The sequence below is a fragment of the Cyclopterus lumpus genome, chromosome 9, assembly GCF_009769545.1.
Source record: "Cyclopterus lumpus isolate fCycLum1 chromosome 9, fCycLum1.pri, whole genome shotgun sequence".
Lineage (NCBI taxonomy): Eukaryota > Metazoa > Chordata > Actinopteri > Perciformes > Cyclopteridae > Cyclopterus > Cyclopterus lumpus.
This window is the reverse complement of record NC_046974.1, coordinates 5,247,059-5,258,304: the sequence shown is the minus strand read 5'-3', so window position 1 is coordinate 5,258,304 and position 11,246 is coordinate 5,247,059. Positions and strand designations below refer to the sequence as shown.

General features: G+C 44.5%; 1 protein-coding gene across 2 annotated transcripts; it reads left to right on the top strand.

Annotated features, from left to right (window-relative positions):
* The first annotated feature begins 908 nt into the window (after positions 1 to 908).
* On the top strand, positions 909 to 10,272 carry castor1 (cytosolic arginine sensor for mTORC1 subunit 1). Of its 2 annotated transcripts, none has more exons than XM_034541597.1 (9): positions 909 to 1,251; positions 5,177 to 5,247; positions 6,284 to 6,477; positions 6,588 to 6,759; positions 7,231 to 7,354; positions 7,819 to 7,935; positions 8,044 to 8,126; positions 8,701 to 8,795; positions 9,255 to 10,272. In XM_034541597.1, exons 1-9 carry the CDS (start codon positions 1,139 to 1,141, stop codon positions 9,324 to 9,326), a joined length of 1,041 nt encoding a protein of 346 aa, XP_034397488.1. In that variant the 5' UTR covers positions 909 to 1,138; the 3' UTR covers positions 9,327 to 10,272. The 2 variants fall into 2 exon arrangements, with proteins under 2 accessions (XP_034397488.1, XP_034397489.1); XM_034541598.1 differs by having other exon boundaries at positions 6,588 to 6,723; positions 9,255 to 10,271.
* The last annotated feature ends 974 nt before the right edge of the window (positions 10,273 to 11,246 follow it).

Below are 11,246 nucleotides of genomic sequence, written 5' to 3'. Positions count from 1 at the left end.
AGGATCTTTTCAAGTGTGTAAACAAGAGACCCGTATTTGTGTGCATACATGTTGCCTTCGTTTCTAGACGTGTAGGTGAGATATTTAGAAAAATAGACAATGAAATGCCAAATGATATATGCTTTACATTACGTGCACGCATTTGACACTAAATGACATAATTGTGTAGCGCTTGGTGCGGTTTATGTTTCCTTTGTGTGTTCCTTTCTCACAATGAAGGAAGAGTCTCCACCCGGCGTTTTTTATGAACGCCCTTTTTAAGACTGTGAATCCCACCGGATGAGATCACACCGAGCTTCACGGCTGTGAAGCGTGAGAGACACGCGATCCAACGAAACGTGTCAGACCTCACTCGTTTTTTTTAAATGATCCTTAAAAAGAAAATGAAAAGTTGTGCGACGAGCTTCTCAGGAGCTAAATGTGTAACTTTCTGGTACGAGGTGGTCAGTGTTTTGAAAATAAAAGTTATTAAGAGAAATACAGTTTTAAAAGAGGAAAACTGGAACTTGGGAGTACTGCTGCTATAAAAGAAAAGCATAAATAGAAATGCTAAACTAAATTTGAGGACGCCAAACTGTTTTTTTTTGGATGGGTAAAACATGTTTTAAGCTATCAACTGGGAGATTTGCTTATTATTTATTATTATTATTATACAGATCTATAAGTATGAAGGCCAGCAGCTGGTTAGCGTAGCTTAGCATAAAGACAGGAAACAGTGGGGGTGAGGGGGCTGGCTCTGACCAAAGATGACAAACTCAAATTAACATGGAATATATATAATTTTTCATTCAAAAAAATAAATTTAAAAAAAAGAAGTGTCACAAATTCAATAACAACCTGTCGCTTTAAGAGAAGGGGGCGTGTCCCTTTATTTGAATATACAGTAGTTCAGCTGGAGTCCGGTTGCGTCGGCTGTTTTTTTTTCTTCTCCGGGGTGGCGGTCGTATTCGTCGGCAGCGCTCCTCGTCCAGAACCCCCGGTGTGTGTGCGTGCGTGCGTGCGTCCGTGCGCGTGTAACGGACATTTAAATGATATCGCACAGCGAAGAAGGGAAGCCGTTCTGTTGAGCCGCGTGCGCACTTCGAGCGGACACCGGGACACACACACACACACACTCACACACACAAAACAAATAAAAATGGACTTGCACATTTTGGACCACAGGCTCCGGGTCATCAGCATATCCAAGAGCGGGCTGGTGCATTTCACGCACCCCCTCATCAAGCTGATCTTCCTCCGGAACAGGACACGGTAAGGAAGCTCCGTAGTGCCTCCCCCCCCTCCTCTCCCCCCCTCTCCCCTCTCCCGGTAATCCAAGCACGGACACGAGCTAACCCACACATCGCCTCTTCGTGCACCGGGTGGCCGAGAGCCGTGAGGGGGTTGTTTGCCCGTGCATGCCCGGGGCTCTGCCATTGCAGGTAGGCTGCAAGCTACGTGAAACCGCACACACATATATTATTATATAGGATTGTAAATGTTTAATTATTTATTTATTTTTACAATGGAGAGAATATGATTGCGTTTATTATATATTATAATACACGTTCGGCACAGTGCATGTGTCCCGTGTGAACGTGCATTTGTTTGTTTTTTTTAGTCATGAACAATGCATCAAATCCTCTAAAAAGCATCCACTGCATTTTTTTTTTTTGGGTGGGACCTTGTTTCTCCAGCACCAACTCGACCTTTGACCCCCTCCCCCCTCCCTCCCCTAGCCAGCAAATTGTCCGGCTCCTCATGTTGGCATTAGTGCCAGTATTCAGCTAATCCTTGGATATCCCTTTTTTCTTTTTTTTGTTATCTAATTGTTTATATAGAAATTGTGAGCAAATGTCAGGCAAGATATTTATGTATTTTTACACCCTCCGTGACGTCTGGATATGACACAACTTATCGAAAAGCATCCCACGGGGTATCGGCATTTTCTTTTTTACAACCAGGCAACACGACCCCGGCCCGTGATCCTCATACCTAGTCGACCGAGGCGGAGGAATGAGATTTTTATATATATTTATATATATTGATTGTGTCCTCTCGGGCACGTCCGGCTGCATCCATCAGCACTCGTTTGTCTCCCGAGATGGGAACCAAGCGAGGATGTGATTTGAGTCCGTGTTTCTAAAGGTGCAGGCCTGTACGGTTCTACATCATCAGGTGACTTAAAGTCCAGTGTTTTATTTCCACGAGCCTACATTTTTAATTTCTGTCCGGAGTGAAAAGAAGAAGTCGGCCGAGCCCAGAATAAACCAGGAAAGCCCACATGGCGCCCTTCGTTTTGGAAGGCCTGCCTGTGTTGTTGTTGTTGTTGTTGTTGTGCTTTGGAGTTCTGTCATCGGTATACTGTTGTTTTGACTGTTTTTTTTTTTCCTGTTTTATTTTTTCTATAGCAGAGTTTTTAAAGCCCGCCGCCGCCCCGCTCCGATCAAATTAATAGCCGGGGGCAGAGGTGGAGATTTGAATTCATGGCAACTCGAAAACAATGGAGCCAAAACGAGGCCGACGGGCCTCCTGTTGGTTTTAGCTGTCGCCCTCTTTCTGGCCCCTGCTATTCACGAGAGAGCAACTCCCCACACACACACACACACACACACACACACACACACACATCTCCCCACATCTCCCCCGAAAGCGGGTTTTCGAAAGCGGTCCTGAGCAGAATTTTAAGGAGGTTATCGCTTTCTAACGACCCAAAAATTGTAAGAAGGTAGATTTGTCTTTCTCCGCCATCGCACACACACACACACACACACACACACCTCTGTGGTTCAGAGGATAAAAGTCGTCTTTTGCCTCATTCGATGAGGCCCGCTGTCGGCTGCGACGTTTTAATCCGTGAAGGCCGTCTCCGTTTAGTTACGGAGAGGCTACCGCGCCGTCGGAAGGGTTAAAAAAAAGGGCCCTGGAAAGTCTGATTTAGGTCTTGGATTTGGTCTCGACTCGGGCTAAATGTTAGCTGCAGTGTTGTGGGCCACAGACAAGAGGACGAGTGTCTTATCTTCATGCATTCCTGGTAAAAGTATGACATGCATGTATTATACGCTTCAATTGAACGCTGAATGAATACCACCATTTAAGGAGGGGGGGACAATATGGGCCTGCAGGCTGTTGGTTTGTAGCCTGACCCCTACCATGGATATTGCTCTTTGCTGTGCGGTGGATGCAGCCCTGCAGGCTCCACAGAGTCCTCCTTTCTTGTCTTTCGGCTCGCTAACGGGAGCCCGAGTCGGAACACAATGCCTCTGCTGAGCCAGAAACACACACGGGGGGGGGGGGTCCACTTGTCTGCTTCAGCGGTCTGTTGTCAAGGTTGAGGCTCTTTCGTCCCCCCCGTCCCCCCCCCTCGTTTACACAAAGCTGCCGCCTCCTACTCTTGATAACAACACGCCGGTATTTCAATAAAGAGAAGAAGAAGAGAAGAAAAACGTTCCCTCATTGTTCTGGGGGGGGGGGGGGGGGGGGGAAGCGAGGAGGCCGTGAGAATGTTTGTGAGAAGGTAGCGGACGGCGTGGACGTCATCTGACGGGGGGGGGGGGGGGGGGGCACAACATCATCAGTTCTCTCTGCTCCTTATCATGTTTCCTCAGCTGGAGCATCAGTTGCAGAACACCACTCGGTTTTCATCTTCCCCGCTCGGCCGCTACCTGTTGCTTCCTCATCCCGTTTGGTTATTGTCCTCCTCCTCCTCCTCCTCCTCCTCCTCCTCCTCCTTTTGTGTCGCTTCAACAAGGAGGCGCTTTGTTTTTCTCTCTCCCGTCAGCGATCCCACGCCAGCTACCTGTCACCTGTTACGGAGCGCTGCACGAACACGTTTTGAGTGCTCGCGTACTCGTTGGAAACTGATTTTATGAAACCCAAAGGAAGGTAGCACATTGTGACGCTGGAAGGAGACGAGACTTCTAGAAAACGATTTTCTAATTGAATCGGTCCTTTTTCCAGAGGCAATCTGTTTAGAGGTACAAGCATTCTCCCGTAGACTGTGAGGATCCAATAGTGACAACAACAACAACAACAACAACAATGCTGAGGTCGAATGCACATTTCCGTGGGCTCGTCACTTTTCAGTCACGGAGCTCCGGTGAGGCCTCTCGATTGGTCTCGTCTGGACTCCACAAACGGGGCGGGGGGGGGCACACAGGTTGCCTCTCAGACGCAACAAATTGGTTGCTGAGGTCTGACGGGCGTGCAGGTGTGTGTGTGTAACACCAACACGCCGCACACACACACACACTCAAGCTAAAAAGCTCTACACTCGGCCTCCTCTGGAAGAGTCGACGCTTGGCAGCCGCTACCTGCAGGAAACTGCGAGCGAAGGAAGGTGAGGGGTCAACAGGAAATTTGCGTGTGTGGGAGGGGGGGGGGGGGGCGCTGTATTATAACACAATGGGCTGGCTGAGCTCGCTAACACAGCTGTCGGTTACTGTTGCAGTGTTCTCTCTCTCTCTCTCTCTCTCTTTGTGTCTCTGTGGGGTGATTGTCCCATCTCCCTGGCAGGGATTACTTTTTTGCTGAGTCAGGAGTGTCGCCGTCTCACTCCCAGGCTGCTGCTGCTGTGACGGGCCTCGGCTCGACCGATTAAGCAGAGGAAGGTGGTGCGAGAAGTTTTCTTTCGGAGGGGGGAGGGGGGAAGGGGGAGGGGGGAGGGGAAACAGGATCCAAAGAAAAACAAAAGGGAGGTCATCCACGTGGTTCGATCTCCGTGGTTTTTGCTGTTGCACTTCCCAAAGTGTGTGTGTGTGTGTGTGTGTGTGTGTGTGTGTGTGTGTGTGTGTGTGTGTGTGTGTGTGTGTGTGTGTGTGTGTGTGTGTGTGTGTGTGTGTGTGTGTGTGTGTGTGTGTGTGTGTGTGTGTGTGTGTGTGTGTGTGTGTGTGTGTGTGTGTGTGTGTGTGTGTGTGTGTGTGTGTGTGTGTGTGTGTGTGTGTGTGTGTGTGTGTGTGTGTGTGTGTGTGTGTGTGTGTGTGTGTGTGTGTGTGTGTGTGTGTGTGTGTGTGTGTGTGTGTGTGTGTGTGTGTGTGTGTGTGTGTGTGTGTGTCCTCAACCCTTACCAAATCCCTCGGAGCCTATGAACCTTTTTTTGTGTACTCAAATACCCAAACCGTAGATGGAGAGAAGAGCATCGTGCTTTGTAATCTGGGGATACTGAAGTCTCTCTCTCTCTCTCTCTCTCTCTCTCCAGATGCAAGTTCTTCAGCCTGACGGAGACGCCCGAGAACTACACCGTGGTCCTCGACGAGGAAGGATTCAAAGGTAAAGCTTCTTCGTCCCGTATTCTCTAAATCGAAAGAGCGCAATCAGAAAACTTTTTAAATAGCCTCATGTTTCACTAATTATATTAATCTGCACACAAAGAAAAAGAAGCTCTTACAACAACTAATTATAAAACATTTAAAAAAAGGAGCTCTAATAATAATAATAATGGCTGCCTAGACCCTGGGTTCCTTCCTTCCTTGTTCTCATCACAGAACTCGCGTGGTAGGATTTATGCAATTTATTTTAATATATAATATTTTGTTATATTATATATTTGTGCTACTCAAATGTCATCAGTTAATTCCTCTTTTTTTTTTATAATTTAGATTTTATTTAAATTTTTTTTTAATGAATGTTTCCCCTCTACCCGGCACTTGGGGGGGGGGGGGGGGGGGGGGGGGGGGGGGGGGGGGGGGGGGGGACGCTGGGTCTCTTTCTAAATTATTGAGTGCGCATATGAAAAGTATAATGAGATAACTTCTGTTATGATTTAGCGTTATGTGAATTTAAAAAAAACAAAAACAAATATCTACCTCACCTCTGTCTGACCACACGCTCAGGACGCACGTCCACTGTATAGTTTACATGTTACAGTCCCATCCGCTCTTCATCCAGCCCGTTGGTTGTTGAAAGGCACAAGTTATGCCAACCAGAACAGTGGCTCTTTGAAATTAGCTTTGAGTTATCTTTTTTTTTTTTATTCTAACGTAGATGAAAGTGCATTTCTGGCTCCTTGTTTTCTTTTTAGAGCTCTGGCTCCGAAATACTCTCTTATAGTGTAAACCTGGCTCCAGCTGTGGTGTCAAATAACTCCATTGTCAAAATGTGGTGGAGCAAAGGGCACGATGTCCTGTGAAGTGTCAAGTTTTAAAAATAAACGACAAACATCCCACATTTCCCGTGACGCAACCCAGTGGCGTTGGTCATCCGGTTTTATCTTAACTGTGATGTTCCCCAAAAGGCGTTAAGTCCCGGTTGCCGTCCCACTAACTCACCCGAGTCGCTCTCTTTTCTTTTCTTTTCTCTTTTTCAGAGCTCCAGCCCTCCGAGCATCTCAAGGTCGAAAGCTCCATCTGGCTGCCGCTCAACGTGGTCTCCAACGGCAACGCCTCCAGCAGCTCGCAGGCCGTCGGCGTGACCAAGATCGCCAAGTCGGTCATCGCCCCGCTGGCCCAGCAGCACGTCTCCGTCTTCATGCTCTCAACGTATCAGACCGACTTCATCCTGGCGAGTCCCGTCTCACACACACACACACACACACACACACACACACACACACTCGTAACCCGACCTTGCTGCACGCGATGCTGATGTTCCGCATCTGTGCCCGCGCGCAGGTGAGGGAGAAAGACCTGTCCGTGGTGGTCGGCACGCTGGAGGAGGAGTTCAACATCTACGAGGAAGTGGGCGGAGAGTCGGTCCCGATGCTCTGTCAGGACGTCGCCAACGCCCTCCAGAAGAACGCCAAAGAAGGTAGAGGGGCGCCGCCCCCGTTGTCGGTGTCAACAAGTTAAGATCCTCTAGCGACCTCCTTTTTTTTGGTGTTTTTTTTTGGGTGTAAATTGAAGGAATAAAAAAAAAAAAAAGATATTTACTTTTACATTATTGAATGCAGACCAGTGGTATAATTGTCACTTTTACACTTGAAATTAAAAGCTGTTTAATGAATTATTTAAAAAGTCTACGGGAGAATAATTAAGAGGTTTTTTTTTAAAATTGCTCCATGTTTTACTTTTTTTTAAAAATATATATATAATAATCAACTGAAAGGAAAACCTTGTCATCCATAATGCATTCTATGCACGGGATACTATATTACAGAAACAAGAGTGCGTACCGTGAGTTCATGTTTTAATAAGCCTGTCTTGGTCTTGACTGATACCCTGTGAGCCATTATGAAGGGTGAAATTAAAACCAGTCTAATTGTTTAATAAGCGCTCATGCCGTCCTCTCAAACTAACTCTGTCTTTGCTCCTCCAGCCACCCGGCCCACGGTTCACCCGGTGCTGATCCCTCAGAACCAGTTCTGCGTCATGTCTCTGGACCCGGACACGCTGCCGTCCATCGCCACCACGCTCATCGACGTCCTCTTTTACTCCAACGGGTGAGACGCAGTACCTCTCTAAAGACACATGGTGGCAGCACTCGACGCAAACGAGACGGCTGCTCGCTGGCTTTATTTTTGTATTTTTTTTAAATAATAAACGTGACACAGGTAGTTATTTTACATCGGTTTAATGAGCGCCCGAGCCATGACATGACGAGTGACACCTTGAATATGAGACACAATGAAGATTAGTGTGCAAGCTAATTTCCATATACGGCTTTTAAATTGTATTTAATTTTATTGCTTGCTTTCATTTTCTAGTTTGAAAAATCAAAATTGGTATTATTCATAATCCAAGAACATGAATGTACACGCCCATGCGATGAAAAAAAAAAAAACCTTAACGAGAGTATTTACCTTTTTTTTCCTTCCTATTTCTTGTCTATTGTGTGACCTTATATAAAGCACCTTTTTTTTTTTTTTTTTTTTTTTTTAAATGAACGCCTCCTTTTCCTCCGCAGCCCTAAAGAGGACGCCCAGTCGTCTCCTAGCCGGGACCTGGACTGCATCAAGTTCTTCTCCTTCTCCCTCATTGACGGCTACATCTCCCTGGTGATGGACACCGAGGCGCAGAGACAGTAAGGAACCAAATCCAACTTTTTTACAGCGGAGCAAACGGCATCCGGCAGATGTGTTTTTAAAATAAATTAAAAAAAATAATGAATGTGCCTTTTTGTGCTTTTTAGGTTTCCTGCTGACCTTCTCTTCACAAGCTCATCCGGGGAGCTGTGGAGGATGGTGCGTATCGGGGGTCAACCGCTGGGCTTTGGTAAGGCCACTTGTATTCATTTACTCTACGCGCAGGTCATCTTCGTTAAGATTAAAATAGGCCGACAAATTGATTCGCTGCAACACGTGACTGGCATGCACTGTGAAATGAGTATAACATGACCCTGTGTGGCTCTGAAATAATGCACCTTAAATGGGCGTCTTAAATATTCTGAGAATTAATTGCAGGTGTGATTTTTATTTATTGCCATTTTTGTTTTTTGACCTTAAATCTTGATGTGGTTGAAAATAATAATGTTAAATGTGATTTTTTAAAAATCTTTTTTACTTTTTTTTTTTTTTTAATTAAGTTATTGTTGGTAGAAACTATGTTCTTATTGGGTAGTTGTTGCTACACTATGTGAATGGGACTACCACTAGTTGTCTTGAGTTATTTTGTATTCCATTTATTTTAATTAAAGTCTTAAACGTTCACGTCCATCTCTGCTTTTTAAATGAATAACAACAATATGACATCTACAAGAAAATCCCTGTTATCACGTGGTTATACGTCCACGTTTATGATTGTGACGCTGATATCGGTGTATCTCTTTGTTTGTTTGTTTGTTTTTTAGATGAATGTGGTATCGTCGCCCAGATATCTCAGCCTCTGGCCGACAGCGACATCTCTGCGTATTACATCAGCACCTTCAGCTTCGACCACGCTCTGGTGAGTCCAGCGTCTTCACGTCACTATTGAGGACGCCGCCGCCGCCGTCATGGAAGTCAAAATATTCACACGTTCGTGACGGAATAAAAGTGAAAAGTGTATCTGGGTTATCTGTTCGCATATTACCCAGAAAACGTATTGCAGAGTGTCCGCCGACCAAAGCCGGACGGCCCTCCACACATCAATGCAACGAGTGCATTATTTACACGTCGCCGTTATGCAGACGATACCATACTCTACATTAATCTGTTATTCCAGAGCTGCAGGAACCTTCAGCTCATTGTTGTGGTTTTTATTTCCACAACTCTCCCGTTTTGGAGCCTAGCAGCGGAATAATCAGATATTTTTTGACGACAGTTGATCGAGATGGAGCGATCCACTTTATGAAGCGAGGATATTTGTTGTGTTTACAGCGCGTGAACTTTGATCTTTTTTTTGTTGTTTTTACTATTTTTCTAGGTCCCCGAGGAGGACATCGTGAGAGTGACGGACATGCTCCAGAACCAGAGGAAGGAACCGGCCGCTAGTTGATTTCTGAAGTCCAGCAGGACGAGACTCTAAACCCCCGTGCCTAGACTAGCACCCCGTGCCTAGACTAGCACCCCGTGCCTAGACTAGCACCCCGTGCCTAGACTAGCACCCCGTGCCTAGACTAGCACTGCATCGCCAGCAGTATTAACCACTACGAACTCGCCATGACCACCAGAAGCGCTTCTCCACGGTGTGAGGCCTCCTGTCTTACCTTTTCTAAGGCACAATGCACTGAGTCCCAGGGGCCCCACAAGTTCACGCATGCACACACACACACACACACACACACACACACACACTCCCGCGCGCGCGCGCATATTCCAGACACACAAACTCAACAAGCACAAAGTCAGGATATGTGATCGACTCTTTCTCTCTAATGCAGGTGGTCTGAAGATTTGAATTATTCATATTATTTTTGGGCTGGGAACGGCAGATCACACGTAAATAATACATACATTATATAATAAATGCATTTCAGCAGTGCTATAAACGCACAGCTTAGTCTTCCAGTAATGTTTATATCATCATGCAATGTGTCGCCTTTTTTTTCTTCTTTCTTGCTTTCCACTGAAAGCTTGAAATGCAAGGGCAGTTGTGAGAATGTTGATCTTACAATCCATTTTCATGCAAAAGAAAACTTGAGAATTTCTATTTTTTTGACAACAGGGCTCACTCATTTTGGTTTACGAGGAATGTGCAGATAGTTCTTATATATTAAAACTCGAAAGGTCGGCATTTCTTAACCGTAGTATTACCCAAGGTCAGCAACATATGTCTTATTTTTTGTTATTTGCACAACACTCTATTGATTTATCTAATATCCCTCAGATGTTTCTTTTTTTTCTTTGGTACAACTTTTGTACAATTTGAAGTAAAAGTATTCTTTAAACATTTGTCTTTTTTTTTTGTGCTGCTTCATTCAATAAAATATTGAAAATAGGTACTCTGTTGAATTCTTGGCATTAGCCAGTTAAATTATTAAGGATTAAAATGCAGGCTCATTAGCACAAGTGCTCATATTAGTGATATGTGGGGTTCATATTAGTGATATGTGGGGCTCATATTAGTGATATTGTGGGGCTCATATTAGGGATATTGTGGGGCTCAGATTAGTGATATTGTAGGGCTCAGATTAGTGATATTGTAGGGCTCAGATTAGTGATATTGTAGGGTTCAGATTAGTGATATGTGGGGCTCATATTAGTGATATTGTAGGGCTCATATTAGTGATATTGTAGGGCTCATATTAGTGATACTGTTGTCAATGGTAACAACAAACGGGGCACTTGCTGATCTAAAGCTAAGACCTGGTCCTGAAGTCTGAAGCTGGTACATTTATGTATTAAGTGACTTCAAAACGACCTATTTTTTTTTAACGATACGTTGAGACTTCCCAATGTTTTTTGACTCGCAGCCACTTAAAACCCCCTAATGTCTACGTATGATTCCTTGTCATAGGTGTATGTATTAGTCTGAAACATTATTCTTATTCTCATGACCTTCGCTCATTTATTTGTTATCTTAGTTGTTTTTTTTGCCTGAAATATACAAAGTAGAAATAGTTTATTGTGTCATGTGTTATTTTAACTTTTTAATGGTGTAAGTGTGCATTCTATAAAGCAAATGATGAAATGTATATTCAAACTCTTTTTATAGCCCGGACATTAATCAAATCACTAACGACTGTCACTATGGATTATGCACTCAAAGGGTTTCTGAGGCACTATGGTAAATATCTTTATCATTTTAAAGCTATACTTAAATTTTAAAAAAATTTAAAAAACAATACACATAGCCACTTAATGTCCAAAAAGTAGTACTTTGTATAATATTGCCAAATCAAATGAAAATGTTTTACATGAATAATGTTACAATAATGTCTTATTATTATTATTATTAACTCCCTACGCTCTAAAA